The sequence below is a fragment of the Heptranchias perlo genome, chromosome 16, assembly GCF_035084215.1.
Source record: "Heptranchias perlo isolate sHepPer1 chromosome 16, sHepPer1.hap1, whole genome shotgun sequence".
In the NCBI taxonomy this organism is placed as follows: domain Eukaryota; kingdom Metazoa; phylum Chordata; class Chondrichthyes; order Hexanchiformes; family Hexanchidae; genus Heptranchias; species Heptranchias perlo.
This window is the reverse complement of record NC_090340.1, coordinates 39,744,993-39,765,224: the sequence shown is the minus strand read 5'-3', so window position 1 is coordinate 39,765,224 and position 20,232 is coordinate 39,744,993. Positions and strand designations below refer to the sequence as shown.

The following is a 20,232-nucleotide window of genomic DNA, read 5'->3' as shown; positions in this document are numbered from 1 at the left end:
GGTGCCCATAGTGCAAGGTCCTGAGTTAGAGCTCCCCTTAACCAGAATGCACTCTGAAGGGTTAGTTGGACAAGCGTTCCTTTTAGTGGGTGAAGAGTGTGCTGATGCTCAGGGTGGGCAAGGAAGAAAAGGGAGAATGTCTGTTGTTACCTTGCCTGCTCTACTGAGGTCATTGAAGTTCTTGAGGCATTCGTCTACAGTACTGGGAGTGAAAGAGTTGGCTCTCAGTGCCAGTGCCACCTCCCTCCAGGTGGCACGAGTGAGATTCCTGGCAGGTTTTCTGGCATAGATACCCAACAGCCTGTCCTCCTTAGCTCAGTTTCCTCAAGAAGGCCTTGTAGGTCTGAGTCTGTGAAATTCTGGGTTTTTCTTCTATAGTTAGTTGCCATGTCCTGCTGCCATATCTGGCTGCTTGTTCCAGCAGAATATGCCATAGACATTCTTGCAAATAATCAGGGAACGATTGATGAGACATTCAGTGACAGTCAAGTGAGTGAGCCAAGAACTCCTCCTTCTTTACATGTTTGTACCCCAGTCTGCTGCTGAAGTGTTCAGGTAGAACTATCTTTTTAAAGGATGCATTCCATCAAATCACGCCCATTTTATATTGGGTTTACACCAATCACTACCCCAAAGGGTTTGCAAATGAGTTGACCCAGGAAACTCTTGTATAAGTATGTCACTAGACCACCGACAGGAGCAAATCTTATTCCATTGGCATAAAAGTAGCACAATTGGCCACTTGGATAATCACCCCATCCAGTCAAGCTAGCCGACAGTCAAAGCACTGAGTGAAGCATTGTTTCTTACTTACCTGCTGATCCCCCAGCCTGCTGCTGCACTCTTTAGCTGGAATTGGCTTTATGAAGACTGCACTCTATAATTCCCATGCACACCAGCAGATTACTCCTGCTTTAAACAAGTTTTATGTCAATCACTATTCCAATAGATATGCAAATGAGCTGACCCAGGAAATTCTCTCCAGAGCGTTGGTGGGCGCAACTCATTTTCTACTGGTGTAAAAGTGGTGCAACTCACAACATGGAATCTCAGGGCCAACCGATCTATCTCCATGTGATGCATCTAGCACACACTCTTGCTGCGTATTCTCAACTTTAAAAATGATGTGATAAAAATGAAATACATATCGGTAACAGAATATTAGATAAATATATATAGTAGTATATATAAAATTAAGAGCACTTATTTACAGTTTTCACAGAATAACTGGAGTTGTGCAATTCAATCCCAAAAGTAACAGTAAAAATCCCAGAATACTATTTAATAAAAATGGAATTTATTTATTCAGTCATTGCTATTCAGTAGATCTGATATTATCTCCTACATGGCATAAACACCCCTATTGTAATAAAACAACTATCATCTGACTCTTAATGAGCAATGAACATTGGAAGGGGAGACCAAGAGTAGTCTTAAGATGAAGCGGGGTTAGAGGCAGGCGATAATTGGGCTAGGGCATGCAGACATAATACTGCCCCCCTTTTAAAGTTGTACATCACATCCTTATTTTTATACTTCCATTATAAATTCCTGTATCCACATTTATAATGGAAACTACCAATGTAACCTTTCACACCCTCCTGCCAGTTGTGGTGCTGCATATATATCTTAATCCTTAATACTAAAATGAAATATCTGGTCATGTTTTTTAACATACGAGAAGCTGTACACTATTTACATCACTCAAAACAATAAAGGAACAGGATAATAATGACATCACATGCTAATGATGCATTCACAGTTTTGAAGCAAATTGTGTCATTATATTGAGTGTTCAGCAAACAAACCAGGTTTGCCAAACAATTTTAAGTAAAAATACTGAAATACATTTGAAGGAGAAGTTAGATTGGAAGGATGGCACCTAGGAGACAAAGGCTAACCTCTTCAGTCCTGGCTCTTGACATCATTGTGACATCTAGGAACTTCACCTAAACAAAGATGCAATGGAGCGCAGGTAGCCACCTAGATAATATTAAACTAGAGGCAGCTTGTTGCAGCAGTTCAGATATCTGGACAGATCAATGGACTTTTTGTAACAGTGTTTCCAAGATTATCATTGCTGTACGCTGCACCACATTGCTATCCAGTAAGGCCTAACCGTGGAATATGTGGAAGAGGAGGAGGAGGAGGCCCATCTGCAGCCAAGAGCAGAGTGGGACACTAACAGAAAACATCCCTGCTGAAATACTTTTGCAGTCAGGAAGTGAGATACACCTGGCTTTCATAAATGATTCTTTCATTTAAGTACCTGATTTGCCCAAGCCCAATGTACTAACAGTAGTCCCATATAGCCCCACCAACACCGACTCAGCTACCATGAATGCCATTCCTTTGATCTGCTGATACCTTATTCTGCACCATCAGAACAAAAATCTTTAGATACAGTAGTAAAGAGCAAGCAAATTTAATACTCTAAAAATGCCTAGTACGTTTTACCTGATACTTCCCCTTAGTGACAGTATATGATATGCGTCTTCTAGAATCTATCTATCTACCCTTGTGCTCCCTCTAGGTATATTCCCAAGTAGGTGGAGTAAGTAAGGTGACTGGCTGTTGGATTCAGTGGGATTTGCATGGGATGAAGTGGCTCTGTACCTCTGTGTTGGTTCATGAGGTGATCCTCCAACTGCTTCTGTCATGTCCACTGCTGCAGTGATTGGATAATTCTGTCCACTTTCTGGCACATCCAATGTCATTTAAAGAGGAGGAGGGGGCTATATGGGCCAGCTAAGGCATCATCCATGCTCATACCAGCCATGCCCCTGCTGCTGGACACTCTCTCATCATGTCCAGTAATCTGCATGGGAGAAGACCTATGGGCAGTAATGGGTTTGTGATGCTTTGCATAATGCAGTGTGTTGGGAAATCTTAGTTCCGCATGCTGGACAGGGCCTGCAGCCTCTGTTTCTAGGTCTGAACTGAATTAGAATAATTGATGCTAACTGATCTGAGTCTGCAGATCGAGTATCTGATCAAATTATTAAATTATGAACACTGGTTCTCTGCAGGTGGCTACTGCAGAAAACTGATTCAGTATAAAACGTAAACATTCCCTGGACGCGCCACATAGGATTGTCATGTAACAATTGGCACTTCCATAACAAGGAATCAATAATTTAAGATGTATCAGACTAAATAAAGAATGAATGTTGAGTACAATTAGGGTAACCAGAGTTGTTACATTAAGTATTAGAGAATTTAAATACAGTTGATATCTAAGAAAACCTCATTAAAATTCAAGGCATTAATGGAGTCCAGCTTAAGATTGTGCCCCCAAACACTTGGGAGATTTAGCATAGTCCTGGTCTGTCTCATTCACTTTTGGTCTATTTTTAAATAAATTACAACAGTTAATTCAGCCTGGGTGTACTCGGTTAACTTTGGTAATGAATAGTCATCAGGGAAGTTAAGTGCAGCCATTGGAATCTTGTGACCAACTGTGGTCCAAAAGGATCTGAGTCAAGGAAACCACTGGAGGGGCTGCATTCTTGAAGGTTGTCGTGGAGGGCCATCACTATGGCAACAACTGGAGCTATCTTGTGATTAGACTGTACTGGCTAAACCCCTGGTCAAAACTACTTTAACCAAAGAATCAATAAAATAAGGGGAATCCTGAAGGGGTATTGAACACGTCTCAAACACAAAATGGGGATAATGATTTAACAAAAACTTGAGATTTAATCTGAAACATCTGTAGGTATATCCTTTTGTGCGCATAAGACAGAGTTATTTTAAATGAGATGAACAAATTAAAATTCCGTCTGACCCAACAGGATTGTGTTACACAAGTTCACAGAAATATGAAGGTAACAATAGTGATAATGTAATCAATCAACTAATGGTTTCTGTTTGTTTTTTCAGATTTTCAATTCCTAAGGATGTAAGTTTTTCAATTTGGAACCCATCCACTTGTATAGTTATAAAGTGTGCCTGCAGTACTGTTGCTTAAAGTAGCAATGTTAGAAATTGGGAAAACTTTTGTACGTTCACTAACAGTGTTTGGAAATTGGCCCTATATATTTTAAATTTAAAATCTCCAATCCAAGTTTTAAAAAAGATTTTCTCGTGAAAAACTGGCAAGTTGACCCGAGTTGAAATATTGATAGGTCACAAGTATGGTAAAGGAACATGCATCATGCAGGTAAGTTTTGTTGAAAGCTTGATTTATGGGTTCACCTTTACAGATGCTAGTGTGACAATAATTCTATTAAAATTTCAGTTGGAAAGTGTGCCTTGCTGCAGTATGTACAGTGATGCAAAGCTATGAAAGAGCTGTAAGGTGGCCATGATCAAGATGTAATGGAGAGAAAACAATTTGGAGAGATAAATGCTGGTTAGCTTTACCATGGCAGATTTTCTGATGCTTGTATACTTGTTTCTTATCTGCACCCAGGTCAGCTGGCTGCTAAAAACAGCATTTACCCTTTCCACCACATCTTCCCATGCAGTCAGCACCATTTTTCTGCTGGAGGCTGCCCTTCAGTGCCTAAGGCGGCAACCCTGCTATTCCCCGACTGAAGCAGAAGCTCCTTGGTTGGAGAGGGATGAGGTCCTGCGAGCAGAATATAAGGAGTTAGGAAATAAGTTAAAAAACAGGACCTCAAGGGTAGTAATCTCAGGATTACTCCCAGTGCCATGTGCTAGTGAGTATAGGAGTAGGAGAATAGATCAGATGAATGCATGGGTGGAGGGTTGGTGCAGGAGGGAGGGATTTAGATTCCTGAGGAATTGGGACCGATTCTGGAGAAGGTGGGACCTGTACAAACCAGACGGGTTGCACCTCAACAGATCTGGGACTAATATCCTTGCAGGGTAGTTTGCTACTGCTGTTGGGGAGGGTTTAAACTAGAGTGGCAGGGGATGGGAACCTGAGTGGGGAGTCAGAAGAGAGTAAAGTTGAGAGCAGCAAGAGAGGGGAGCACCCTAGGGAAATTTACAATACAAATAGTTGTTCAAGAACAAGTGAAAGGGAAAAGCAAAGAGCAGCAGAAAGAAAGTGTACTTTAGGCACTACAGATAAAATGAAAACTAGAAGGTGTAAAGCGATTTTTTTTTATTCGTCCATGGGATGTGGGCGTTGCTGGCAAGGCCAGCATTTATTGCCCATCCCTAATTGCCCTTGAGAAGGTGGCGATGAGCCGCCTTCTTAAACCGCTGCAGTCCATGTGGTGAAGGTTCTCCCACAGTGCTGTTAGGAAGGGTGTTCCAGGATTTTGACCCAGCGACGATGAAGGAACGGCGATATATTTCCAAGTCGGGATGGTGTGTGACTTGGAGGGGAACGTGCAAGTGGTATTGTTCCCATGTACCTACTGCTCTTGTCCTCTAGGTGATAGAGGTTGTGGGTTTGGGAGGTGCTGTTGAAGAAGCCTTGGTGAGTCACTGCAGTGCATCCTGTAGATGGTACACACTGCAGCCACAGTGCGCCGGTGGTGAGGGGAGTGAATGTTTAGGGTGGTGGATGGGGTGCCAATCAAGCGGGCTGCTTTGTCCCGGATGGTGTCGAGCTTTTTGAGTGTTGTTGGAGATGCACTCAACCAGGCAAGTGGAGCGTATTCTATCACACTCCTGAATGTACCTTGTAGATGGTGGAAAGGCTTTGGGGAGTCAGGAGGTGAGTCACTCGCCGCAGAATACCCAGCCTCTGGCCTGCCCTTGGAGCCATAGTATTTATATGGCTGGTCCAGTTAAGCTTCTGGTCAATGGTGACCCCCAGGATGTTGATGGTGGAGGATTCGGCGATGGTAATGTTGTTGAATGTCAAGGAGAGGTGGTTAGACTCTCTCTTGTTGGAGATGGTCATTGCCTGGCACTTGTCTGGCACGAATGTTACTTGCCACTTATGAGCCCAAGCCTGGATGTTGTCCAGGTCTTGTTGCATGCGGGCTCGGACTGCTTCATTATTTGAGGGGTTGCGAATGGAACTGAACACTGTGCAATCATCAGCGAACATCCCCATTTCTGACCTTATGATGGAGGGAAGGTCATTGATGAAGCAGCTGAAGATGGTTGGGCCTAGGACACTGCCCTGAGGAACTCCTGCAGCAATGCCCTGGGACTGAGATGATTAGCCTCCAACAACCACTACCATCTTCCTTTGTGCTAGGTATGACTCCAGCCACTGGAGAGTTTTCCCCCTGATTCCCATTGACTTCAATTTTACTAGGACTCCTTGGTGCCACACTCGGTCAAATGCTGCCTTGATGTCAAGGGCAGTCACTCTCACCTCACCTCTGGAATTCAGCTCTTTTGTCCATGTTTGTCCATGAGGTCTGGAGCTGAGTGGCCCTGGTGGAACCCAAACTGAGCATCGGTGAGCAAGTTATCGGTAAGTAAGTACTGCTTGATAGCACTGTCGACGACACCTTCCATCACTTTGCTGATGATTGAGAGTAGACTTATGGGTCGGTAGTTGGCCAGATTGGATTTGTCCAGCTTTTTGTGAACAGGACATACCTGGGCAATTTTCTACATTGTCGGGTAGATGCCAGTGTTGTAGCTGTACTGGAACAGCTTGGCTAGAGGAGCAGCTAATTCTGGAGCACAAGTCTTCAGCACTACAGCCGGGATGTTATCAGGGCCCATAGCCTTTGCTGTATCCAGTGCACTCAGCCGTTTCTTAATATCACGTGGAGTGAATCGAATTGGCTGAAGACTGGCTTCTGTGATGGTGGGGATATTGGGAGGAGGCCGAGATGGATCATCCACTCGGCACTTCTGGCTGAAGATGGTTGCAAACGCTTCAGCCTTGTCTTTTGCACTCATGTGCTGGACTCCGCCATCATTGAGGATGGAGATGTTTGCAGAGCCTCCTCCTCCCGTTAGTTGTTTAATTGTCCACCACCATTCACGACTGGATGTGGCAGGACTGCAGAGCTTTGATCTGATTAACCCAGCATCAAAGCTGAAGGTCAGGCTAGGGTGTGTGGCCCAACTAAGAGTTCTATATACAAATGCATGGAGTATAAGGAATAAATTAAATGAACTACAGGTACAAATTCAAATTAGAGGGTATGACATGATAGATATTACTGAGACATGGCTGCAGGATGGTCAGGATTGGGAACTAAATATACCGGGTTATAAGGTCTACAGGAGAGATAGGGAAAATGGAAGAGGGGGAGGAGTAGCCTTGGTGATTAGAGATGAAATCACTTCAATGATAAAGGGGGATATAACGAGAGGTAAGTAGCCAACAGAGACCTTATGGGTTGAATTGAGAAATAGGATAGGATCTAAGATTATAGTGGGAGTTGTGTATAGGACCCGTGCCAGCAGCTCTGAAGTGCTAGATTGTATAAATGCAGAGATTAGTCAAGCATGTAACAAAGGCATAGTGGTCTTAATGGGGTCTTTAACCTTCACATAGATTGGGAAAAGCAGACTAGCAACTATCAGAAAGGTAGTGAATTTCTTGAGTGTGTCCGGGATAGTTTTCTGCAGCAGTATGTCCTAGAGGCAACAAGGGGGCAAGCCGTACTAGATTTAGTAATGAGTAATGAACCAGATTTAGTTAACAGCTTAAATGTGTGTGAACATCTATCCAATAGTGATCATAACATGATCGAGTTCAATGTAGTGTTTGAAAGGGAAAAAAGTGAATCAGCTGCTAAGATTCTAGACTTGGGTAAGGCCGACTTCAATGGGATGAGACAGAGACTGTCCACAGTAAACTGGGCAAATCTGTTAATGGGTAAAACGACTGATGATCAGTGGGAAATATTTAAAGAAACATTTAACATGATACAGAATCGGTTTATACCCGAAGGGCAAGAACTCTACTTGCCAAAAAAACAGCCATGGACAACTAAAGAGGTAAGGGACAGTGTAAGACATAAGGAAAGGGCATACAAAAAGGCAAAAAATGGCACAGATCCGGGCGAATGGGAAAGATACAAAGATCAACAAAGGGTCACAAAACAGATAGTAAGAACAAAAAGAGAGTATGAAAAAAAACTTGCAAGGGATATCAAAACCAATACGAAGAACTTTTATAGTTACATTAGGAAAAAGAGGGTGGTCAGGAGCAGTGTTGGCCCCTTAAAAACTGAAAGTGGGGATATTGTCATTGACAATGGGGAAATGGCGGACATGTTGAATAATTACTTTGCATCAGTATTTACTGTAGAAAAAGAGGATAGCATGCCGGAAATCCCAAGAAAACTAATATTGAATCGGGGACAGGGACTCAATAAAATTAACATAAGTAAAGCAACAGTAATGAAGAAAATAATAGCACTAAAAATTGACAAATCCCCAGGACCAGATGGTTTCCATCCCAGGTTTTATAGGAAGTAGGTGAGCACATTGCAGATGCCCTAACTATAATCTTTCAAAGTTCTCTAGATTCAGGAACTGTCCCTCTAGATTGGAAAATTGCACATGTCACTCCGGTTTTTAAGAAAGGAGAGAGAGGGAAACCAGGGAATTATAGATCAGTTAGCCTAACATTTGTTGTGGGGAAAATGCTGGAGTATATAATTAAGGATAGGGTGACTGAACACCTCGAGAATTTTCAGTTAATCCGAGACAGCCAGCATGGATTTGTGAAAGGTAGGTCGTGCCTGACAAACCTGATTGAATTTTTTGAAGAAGTGACTAAGGTAGTGGACAGGGGAATGACAATGAATGTTATTTATATGGTCTTCCAGAAGGCGTTTAATAAAGTCCCACATAAGAGACTGTTAGCTAAGATAGAAGCCCATGGAATAGAGGGAAAAGTACAGACTTGGTTAGGAAGTTGGCTGAGCGAAAGGCGACAGAAAGTAGGGATAATGGGTAGGTACTCACATTGGCAGGATGTGACTAGTGGAGTCCCGCAGGGATCTGTCTTGGGGCCTCAATTATTCACAATATTTATTAATGACTTAGATGAAGGCATAGAAAGTCTCATATCTAAGTTTGCCGATGACACAAAGATTGGTGGCATTGTAAGCAGTGTAGATGAAAACATAAAATTACAAAGCGATATTGATAGATTAGGTGAATGGGCAAAACTGTGGCAAATGGAATTCAATGTAGGCAAATGTGAGGTCATCCACTTTGGATCAAAAAAAGGTAAAAAGTTAAAAACAGTGGATGTCCAAAGGGACTTAGGGGTTCAGGTACCTAGATCGTTGAAGTGTCTTGAACAGGTGCAGAAAATAATCAAGAAGGCTAATGGAATGCTGGCCTTTATATCTAGAGGACTGGAGTACAAGGGGGCAGAAGTTATACTGCAGCTATACAAAACCCTGGTTAGACTGCACCTGGAGTACTGTGAGCAGTTCTGGGCTCCGCACTTTCGGAAAGACATATTGGCCTTGGAGGGAGTGCAGCTAGAATGATACCCGGACTTCAAGGGTTAAGTTACGAGGAGAGATTACACAAATTGGGGTTGTATTCTCTGGAGTTTCGAAGGTTAAGGGGTGATCTGATCGAAGTTCATAAGATATTAAGGGGAACGGATAGGGTGGATAGAGAGAAACTATTTCCGCTGGTTGAGGATTCTAGGAGTAGAGGGCACACTCTAAAAATTAGAGCCAGACCTTTCAGGAGTGAAACTAGAAAACATTTCTACACACAAAGGGTGGTAGAAGTTTGGAACTCTCTTCCGCAAACGGCAATTGATGCTAGCTCAATTGCGAAATTTAAGTCTGAGATAGATAGCTTTTTGGCAACCAAAGGTATTAAGGGATATGGGCCAAAGGCAGGTATATGGAGTTAGATCAAAGATGAGCCATGATCTTATAAAATGGCCGTGCAGTCTCGAGGGGCTAAATGGCCTACTCCTGTTCCTCTATTCCTATCAGCTGAAGGGCACGTTCTTTGTGATTGCAGCGCCATTCTTCCAAAGCAGTGATTTCCTGCTTCTTATTGTCTTCTTGCAGAATGTAGCCATTGCAACTTTAATTTACAGCTGCAGCCCTTGAAGAACCCCACTGAGTGTGCCCTTGGTCGAAAGCCCAATCCAGGTTGGGAGTGTACATTGAATATATAATTAGAAAGATCTGGTGAGGTTGTCCATTCCTGAAATATGAAAATGCAACGCACCGGTCCCACAGTCCAAGCATGAGAAACAAAACCCAAACTGTGGTCTGACCAATACACTTTTAGCATGAGATCCTCATTTATACTTTATTGACCTACCCCAGTGTCTTTAAAAGCATTGACTATTTCTGCTTGTGATGGTTATATCCTAATAATTGGCAGACCTTTAATCCTACAGGTACTTCAACAGTTGTTCTTGAGCTGAGAAACTAGAGAAAATGGATGAGGAGAATCTGAGAAAGAGGAAAATTAATGTAGAACTGAAGTATGGGAATCTAGCACCTGACAAAACTGACTCCGAGGGCACCAAACCGAATGAACAGAAAAGTGTGGCTCTACAGAAACAGGCAAGTATAATATTCCCAACCACATACAATAAAGGACTGTGATTCCTTTTAGAAAGTTTATACAATATAAATTGCTGTACAATTAGCACAGATTATATTTTTTTTAGCCAGTCAAAACTCTTCTTTATGATTATCTATATTAAAAGGCAAAGTTCATTCTTTTCATGAACATAAAATTGAACAAAATATTGCAGTACGTCCTTCATAATCTGAATATAATTCAGCTTCCATATCATAATTTAAATATAGATGAGGGAAGCCAAATTTCCCATCTAACTTCATCAATGTAGAAAAAACTCAAGAGTTCCTCACATCATATCATCCAACTGGATCTTGAATGAATCCAAGATTTTCATCTCCACTACTCTATCCAATCCAGAAAATCTTTCTCTGTATTGACCACTCTTTTTGTGAAGAACTTCTTCCTGACATCTGTCCTTTCACCAGTTTTGCCATGCTACCTTTGACTAGCTTTGAAATAGTGCTCTGGATTTATCTTATCAATTTTGTATACTTCTATAAGGTCCCCTCTCAGTTACCTCCCTTCAAGAACCACAATTTCTCATAGCTCAATTCCCAGATGCCGGAGATCAGTCCCGTTGCTCTTTTCTACATTACCCTTTTGGCTTGAATGTTTTCCTCATGTCTTGAAGACAAAACTAAATATAAAACCCAAGACGTGGCCTGACCAATACACTTTTAGCATAAGATTCTTATTTATACTGTACTGACTTGACAATATAATTCAGTATTCTGTTCACTTTGTTTATTGCTACTCCACAGTTTTTTTTTATTCGTTCATGGGAGTTTCAGTTCAACTTCTCAATTGCAGTGCTTGTTTAACTATTAAATGTACATTGAGGATATTCTGGGGCAAGCATGTGAACTATACAGACTGGAGTGAGTTGGGGAATTATAGTTTACAGGTGGCATTAATTCAATATTTTTTTTTACTCGTTCATGGGATGTGGGCGTCGCTGGCGAGGCCAGCATTTATTGCCCATCCCTAATTGCCCTTGAGAAGGTGGTGGAACCGCTGCAGTCCGTGTGGTGAAGGTTCTCCCACAGTGCTGTAAGGAAGGGAGTTCCAGGATTTGAAAGCTTTTAGTGACCGACTCGCCTCCTAAGAGCTGGTTGGTCGCCCATCCCTTGTCCCACCTCCGTTAATACCAGAAATGGGCAGATTTAGATTTAAAATTTTTTTTTACTGCCCTCTGCCCCCAACCCACCAGTTTTTGTGAGTTAAAATTTAGGCCTGTGTGTCTTCTGGATATCTGTGTCTATATCTATCCGTTGACTGCTTTCTACCCTACAATTGGTCTCATCTGGGATCCTGTTGCCTCCCTGCCCTCCCCTCTCCTATCTAATAATTTTCATTTGCTGTCACAATGTCCCTCACAAGCCTCTTTTATCCCTACTTGATTTAAGTATCCCGTCCCTCCAATATCAGTACTTTTTATTTTGAAAGGATTCATAGTTATTTACGACGTTAGCATTTTTGATCTCATATCATACTGCCAGCCATTCATTTACCTCCTCAATTTTTCTGGTGACATTCTCTTTTTTCCCTAATATTTAAATGGAGGAAAATCAAGCGGCTTCCTTTACAGGCATGTGCTCTGACCTACCTGATTTTCCAATATTCATTGCATCCAGGCGATCCAGTGCACCTGGCTACAGACCAAGGAAAATCTTCCCTTAAACTTGTGGAGTAAATCTAAAGTTAGGGCCCAACCCGATTCTGGAATGAAGCGAAGTGAGACACTGCTTCATTCAGGAGTTATATTGGGCACCAACTCTGAATTGACATGATAACTTCATCGTGTTGGTGTGAAGCAAAGCCATTTTGAATCAAGACTTCAATTGTGTAAATGTAACACAAGACTTCTAGTCATACACCATGTTAGACTCCAATACTTTCTCAGTAGAAAAACTGCCCCCTGGAGTGATTACAGTGATAAGTGCACTAATTAAGTTGCATGCTTTCGTAATACATGAATGTATGATAGAGTCATCATAAAAAGCAGTAGAATTTGAATGATAGTGAACAACCCGGTACTGATAGAGGAGTAATGTCAGGGTGGGGGGGAATGACTGGGTTGCCCATGAGCTCAGTTTCGAGACTACTGCTGTTACATCAATGGATTGGATTTAGAAATTCAATGTATATTGGTCAAATTTGCAGATGATACCAAACTCGTGGGGCAGTGAAATCAAAGGAGGCAGTCCAGAAATATAGAATGAGCTAAACAAAATATGCAAGTGGGCCGAAGAATGGCAGATGAAATTTAATGCAGAGAAATGTAAAGTACTACAAATAGGAAGGAAAAATGGGAGATGCATAATCCATGAATGGCATTGAAATAACAAAGGACGAGAGTTAAACAGACCATGGAGTCCTAATAAGAGTCAACACTCCACATGTTCAACCAATGCAGATCACCAGTTATCAAAGCCAATAGAATATTGAACCACATAACTAATATAGTAGAATACATGTCAGAAGAAGTTCTGATCAAACTGTGCAGTGCTCTGGTCAGACTGCAGCTTGAGTAGTGTGTTCAATTCTGGTTGCTGAGAAACAAGGGAAATATTCAAGCCTTGGAGGCAGTGTACGGAAGCTGCAAAGGGATATTGATAAGATGAAGAGTAAGAAGTGGAAGATAAAATAAGGTGATGCTTTTTGGTTAAAAAATATTTTTTAAAAAAAGTTGAAGTAGGTTCAGTGCTAGGAAAGAGCAGAGGGATTTGGGGGTACAGGTTCACAGGACATAAAAGGCAACATTGCAGGTTGATAAGATTGTAAAAAAAAAAGCTAATGGAATTCTAGGTTTTATCTCAAGAGGTATTGATGACCCTATATAAACCTTAAGACCTCAATTAGAATATTATGTACAGTATTGAGCTTTACACTATAGGAAAAATATTGAGGCTTTGGAGAGGGTACAATGAAAATTCATTAGGATGCTGCCTGGTATGAGAAATACAAACATGAAGAAACACTTGAAAAATTGGGTAAATTTTCATTGGAACAACATAGATTACAGGCGACATGTTTTGAAATTATGAAAGGATCAACAGAGTAGATAGAAGCAGTATATTTCGAGTATTTGAGGGGTCAAGAACGAGGGGTCATAGATACAAGATTAAATATAAAAGATTTTGAACAGAGAGCAGGAGAAATTACTTCACACAGAGTTTTGGGGCTGTGGAATGCACTTCCAGGGTTATTGATTGAGATATAAACTGTCAACATTCAAGATTAGATTGGATAGGTGACTAAATAAAAAGGGGTTGAAGAGATAAGGTAAATGTGATTAGAACTATTTGCTCACATAGAGGCTGAATGTCAGCACAGACTGGTTGGGTCAAATGGCTTGTTTCCATGTTGGAACTTCAACATAACAGCCATGAGGCTGATCTTTAATGTCAAGGGTCTGAGTTAAGAGAAAAGCCGGGAAAGACTAGGGCATTTCAGCCTGGAAAGAAGTCATTTGAAGGGTATATAAGATAGTAAATAGTTTGGAAAAGGTTAATTTGGAATACTATTTTAAAGTAAACAGTAAGAGTAGGACAAGGGAGCACAAGCTAGTAAGGGGTAATTTTAGGACTGATATGAGGAGGTGGTACTTTATGCAGAGAACGATCAACATTTGGAACGGACTTGTGGGCAAAAGGGTGAAGGTGAAAATGTTGGAATTATTTTAGAAACAATTAGATGCTACAATGGAGGACGTGTAGGACTGTTCTGGATAGATACATTAAAATGGGCCGAACAGCCTTCCTCACCCATAAGTATCTTATAATCTTGCTACTGCAGATCTCTATGCAACAGAAGATGATCAGTTTTGTGTCTTTTATATTTACTAGCTTAATGTTGCTATAAACTTTTAAGTTGTAGAATAAGGAGGTAAATCTCCTTTAATCCCCTTTAAGATAAAACTCTTAACATCTTCCAGTTCTGATAAAAGGTCTTCGACCTGAAACGTTAACTCTGCTTCTTTCTCTACAGATGCTGCCTGACTTGCTGAGCTTCTCCAGCATTTTCTGTTTTTATTTCAGATTTCCAGCATCCGCAGTATTTTGCTTTTGAGATAAATCTCATGTCCTCTGTGCAATTATTGTTTGTTTTGTATTAGCTTTTACTGTAAAATTGATTTTTTTTTTACATAGATTCAACCTGGGCTGTTAAATGCACTAATTCTCACATAGCAATTTGAATTAATATCAAACATTACACATTGCCACTAAGTAAAATAAACAGCAAATTAATAAATAATTAATGGATGGAATGAACTAAATTAAGCTCAAGTTACAGTGTTCAGCTAATGTTCCAGTGCTGTATACAAGTCTGATTAAGGCCCAGTTGAAGTAGTATTAAATAGTTAAATTTGATGTAGCAGTTTTAATGACTTCACTAATGCCTTGTTTATATTGGAAATTGCAAACTGGAACACTCCAAATTTCCCACATAATTCAACAACAACAACTTGCATTTATAGAATGCCTTTAACGTAGTAAAACATCCCAAGGCGCTTCACAGGAGTGTTATCAAACAAAATTTGACACCGAGCAACATAAGGAGATATTAGGACAGGTGACCAAAAGCTTGGTCAAAGAGGTAGGTTTTAAGGCAGTTTGTAATTGTCAGAAAACGCATTGCCCAATAGTGATGTGGAGTGGATACGAACATTGCCTCATTGCTGGTTTTCAGAATTCAACTCTGATGGAAGTGCGATGAAACTGGATAATTTGGGACCCACCAGCACCAGGAGATGAGCTAATAGTAGTGTTAGCCTTAATTCAGTGGTAGGTCTCTTGCCTCTGATTCAGAAAGTTGTGGGTTCAAGTACCACTCCTAGGCACATATTTCAATGGAGTACTGAGGGAATGCTGAATTGTCGGAGGTGCCATTTTTCAAATAAGGCATTAAATCGTTACCCTGTCTGCCTGTGCAGGTGGACCTAAAAGATTCAACGGCAATATTCGAAGTTGAGCAGGGGAGTTCACTTGGTGTCCTAGCCAACATTTATCTCTCTCATTATCTGGTCTCAATGCTGTTTGTGGGGCCTTGCTGTGAGCAAATTTATTGCTGCATTTGCCTACATTACAACAGTGACTAAAACATACTTCATTGGCTGTGAAGTGCGTTGGGATGCTCCAAGTGAAAGGTGCTATATAAATGCAAGTTTCTTTGTACCAGTGATCTAATGGCTCAGAAGCAAGGTTTCTGAGCTTCACAGACCTTGAAGGTAGCAGGTTTGATTCTCAGTCTACACGGAGATGGCTGATCTCAGCTTGATCAGTATTCCATCTCCTCATTGCCACACACCAACCTAGAATGGTAATACATATTTGTGCATGGTGGTTGAAGACAGGATTGGGTTTGGCTGTGACATCCGCCACGGTAAAATAGTCTACCAGCAGTTACTGTGAAGACTTGCACAAGAATCATAACCATGTGGGCAAGGTACCAGATAGTGACCATTGACCATGAAAACATACCGCTCTAAAAAAGTCAGGGTCTTCAGGAGAGATGGGGAGAGAAGAAAATTAGAGAGAAAATAGGGTATTAGTGGAAAGTTTGGTGGTGAAATAATTGTTTTTATGGATTGCTACATTATAACAGCAGATGGACTATGGAAGAAAAAGGTAAATAGGAATATGACATAATCAAGGCACAAGTATATTCCGGAAAAGAGGACACTATTTGGTTCTCACAGTGTCTAAGGTGATATTGATTCCATAGACAAGTTCTAATAGATCTCCAAGGTAAAATCTGCAGACAGATTTAGCAATTGTGTCTGCTTGACAAGTAGCTGTCACTGTAACTGCGTTCATGAATGAATCTTCTCTCGCCCCAGGCAGTGATTATGCAGGGATTTTTCATTCAGCAGTGACTAATTATATACAGCAGGTCACTGACGCATTGCTGATGAGAGTATAGTACCAGCAATTAGCCACTCAACAAGAATTTTATGCGGATCCAGATTTCCAGCTATATTTTGTACCATTGTTAAAATGTGTGCACCCATACCTTGGCTCTGAAAATCAGCAGCACTTTGTAACTTCGGCAGGAGTATGCCAGAAGGCCGAAAACTAGGCTGGCACTTGGATGGGTGGTTGGCATCCTGAACTTTCAATGGGACTTGTCGTAGCGTTGGCGTAGGTACACCAGTCAGGACAGAGGACCACCTGGAGATCCAGGCTGGGATTGTGGCATGGACCCCCCAAAGAAAAAGGGTAGAATTTTAAAAAAATAATTAAAAGCAGCCCCCCTACAAGAGGGCTGGGAGGCAATAAGTTATTCTTTGCGGGGGTGGGGGGTTGGGGGGGGCCTGGCACCTTCCCTCCCCAGACCAGGCATTCTTAAACTGGACTTTCTGGTCTTTTCAATGGGTGGGCAGTCTAGATGCAGTCCTAGTGGCACAGGCACCCACCATTGGCAGACATATCAAAGGCCCTCTACCTGATCTTGGATAATCCACTGGGGTCAGCAGATTACCACGCACCACGCGCTAGTGAGTATAGAAATAGGAGGATAGAGCAGTTGAATGCATGGCTGGAGAGATGGTGCAGGAGGGAGGGCTTTAGATTCCTGGGGCATTGGGACCGGTTCTGGGGGAGGTGGGACCTGTACAAGCTGGACGGGTTGCACCTCAACAGGGCCGGGACCAATATCCTTATGGGGAGGTTTGTTAGTGCTGTTGGGAAGGGTTTAAACTAGCTTGGCAGGGGGATGGGAATCTGAGCGTAGATTCAGAAGGGAGAGAAGCAGAGCTGGAAATGGAAAGCAGAAAATGAGTAAGTGAGTTCGGAAAGCAGAGGAAACAAAGGTTAGAAACTAGACAACAAAGGAGTTCGGCAGTGCTTAATGGAATATACCTCAATGCAAAGAGCACAGTGAATAAAGCAGATGAGCTAAGGGCACAGATAGACACGTGGAAGTACGATATCTTAGCTATTACTGAAACGTGGCTTAAACAAGGGCAGGAATGGCAGCTCAACATTCCTGGTTACAGGATTTTCAGACGAGATAGAGAGGGGGATAAAAAAAGGAGAGGTGTTGGCAATATTGGTTAAAGAAACAATTACGGCTGTGAGGAGGGATGATATGTTAGAAGGATCATCAAATGAGGCCATATGGGTTGAGCTAAAGAACAAAAAACAGGCAGTCACACTACTGGGAGTGTACTTTAGACCCCCAAACAGTCAGAGGGAGATAGAAGAGCAAATATGTAGGCAAATTTCTGAGAAGTGCAAAAACAGTAGGACAGTAATAATAGGGGATTTCAACTACCCTAATATTAACCGGTAGACAATCAGTGCAAAAAGTACAGAGGGTGCAGAATTCTTAAATTGCATTCAGGAGAACTTTTTTTTAGCCAGTACGTAGCAAGCCCATCAAGAGAGGGGGCAGTTCTGGATTTAGTTTTGGAGAATGAAGCTGGGCGGTGGAAGGCGTATTAGTGGGAGAGCATTTTGGTGGTAGTGATCTTAATTCAGTTAGATTTAGCATAGTTATGGAAAAGGACAAAGATAGAACAGGAATAAAAGTTCTAAGTTGGAGAAAGGCCAATTTTACTCAGCTGAGAGGTGATTTAGCAAAAGTGGACTGGAAACAGTTACTGGAAGGTAAATCAGTGTCAGTGCAGTGTGAGGCATTCAAGGGGGAGATTCAAAGGGTTCAGAGTAAAGTTGTTCCCACAAAAAAAAAGGGTGGGACTGCCTAATCTAGAGCCCCCTGGATGACAAAGTGCATACAGGGTAAGATAAGACAAAAAAGGGAAGCTTATGTCAGACACCAAGAGCTCAATACTGCAGAAAACCTAGAGGAGTATAGAAAGTGCAGGGGTGAAATTAAAAAGGAAATTAGGAAAGCAAAGAGTGGGCATGAAAAAATACTGGCAAGTAAAATTAAGGAAAACCCCAAAATTTAATAGGACAAAGTCAGCATGGCTTTACGAAGGGGAAGTCATGTCTGACAAATTTGCTTGAGTTCTTTGAGGACATAACGTGCAGGGTGGATAAAGGGGAACCAGTGGACGTAGTGTATTTAGACTTCCAGAAGGCATTCGACAAGGTGCCACATAAAAGATTATTGCTCAAGATAAAGAATCACTGGATTGGGGGTAATATTCTGGCATGGGTGGAGGATTGGTTATCTAACAGGAAGCAGAGAGTTGGGATAAACGGTTCATTCTCGGACTGGCAACCAGTAGCCAGTGGTGTTCCGCAGGGGTCGGTGCTGGGTCCCCAACTCTTTACAGTCTATATTAACGATTTGGAGGAGGGGACCAAGTGTAACATATCAAAGTTTGCAGATGATACAAAGATGGGAGGGAAAGTGGAGAGTGAGGAGGACATAAATAACCTACAGGGGGATATAGTCAGGCTGGGTGAGTGGGCGGAGATTTGGCAGATGCAATACAATATTGGAAAATGTGAGGTTATGCACTTTGGCAGGAAAAATCAGAGAGCAAGTTATTATCTTAAAGGCGAGAAACTGGAAAGTACTGCAGTACAAAGGGATCTGGGGGTCCTAGTGCAAGAAAATCAAAAAGTTAGTATGCAGGTGCAGCAGGTGATCAAGAAGGCCAACGGAATGTTGGCTTTTATTGCTGGGGGGATAGAATATAAAAACAGGGAGGTATTGCTGCAGTTATATAAGGTATTGGTGAGACCGCACCTGGAATACTGCATACAGTTTTGGTCTCCATACTTAAGAAAAGACATACTTGCTCTCGAGGCAGTACAAAGAAGGTTCACTCGGTTAATCCCGGGGATGAGGGGGCGGACATATGAGGAGAGGTTGAGTAGATTGGGACTCTACTCATTGGAGTTCAGAAGAATGAGAGGCGATCTTATTGAAACATATAAGATTGTGAAGGGGCTTGATCGGGTGGATGCGGTAAGGATGTTCCCAAGGATGGGTGAAACTAGAACTAGGGGGCATAATCTTAGAATAAAGGGCTGCTCTTTCAAAACTGACATGAGAAGAAACTTCTTCACTCAGAGGGTAGTAGGTCTGTGGAATTTGCTGCCCCAGGAAGCTGTGGAAGCTACATCATTAAATAAATTTAAAACAGAAATCGACAGTTTCCTAGAAGTAAAGGGAATTAGGGGTTACGGGGAGCGGGCAGGAAATTGGACATGAATTTAGATTTGTGGTTAGGATCAGATCAGCCATGATCTTATTGAATGGCGGAGCAGGCTCGAGGGGCCGATTGGCCTACTCCTGCTCCTATTTCTTATGTTCTTATGTTCTTATGTTTTACAAATACATAAAGAGCAAGAGGATAACTAAGGAAAGAGTAGGGCCTATTAGAGAGCAAAAAGGTAAGATATGTGTGGAGGCAGAAGATGTGGATATGATTCTTAATGAATACTTTGTGTCTGTCTTCAGAAAAGAGGGGGATGATGCAGAGATTGTAGTTAAGGAGGAGGAGTGTGAAATATTAGATGGGATAAACATAGTGAGAGAGGAAGTATTAAAGGGTTTAGCATCTTAGAAAGTAGATAAATCGCCAGGCCCAGATGAAATGTATCCCAGGCTGTTAAGAGAAGCAAGGGAGGAAATAGCAGAGGCTCTGACTATCATTTTGCAATCCTCCCTGGCTACAGGCATGGTGCCAGAGGATTGGAGGACTGCTAACGTTGTACCGTTGTTTAAAGAGGGAGAAAAAGATAGACGAGTAATTATAGACCAGTCAGTCTAACCTCGGTGGTGGGCAAATTATTGGAATCAATTCCGAAGGACAGCATAAAATCAACATTTAGAAAGGCACGGGTTAATCAATGACAGTCAGAATGGATTTGTTATGGGAAGATCGTG

General features: G+C 41.8%; 2 protein-coding genes across 3 annotated transcripts in view; one reads left to right on the top strand and one right to left on the bottom strand.

Moving 5' to 3' along the window:
• Positions 1–20,232, bottom strand: part of zgc:165481 (uncharacterized protein LOC100073327 homolog) — a 197,354-nt gene that overhangs the window by 49,805 nt on the left and 127,317 nt on the right. The gene's annotated exons all lie outside the window — the stretch shown is intronic.
• Positions 1–20,232, top strand: part of slc7a9 (solute carrier family 7 member 9) — a 54,783-nt gene that overhangs the window by 3,225 nt on the left and 31,326 nt on the right. The window contains exon 2 of the mRNA XM_067997980.1: positions 10,229–10,397. Coding sequence (XP_067854081.1) covers positions 10,269–10,397 — 129 coding nt within the window. The 5' untranslated portion in view covers positions 10,229–10,268. The remainder of the gene's footprint in view (positions 1–10,228; positions 10,398–20,232) is intronic.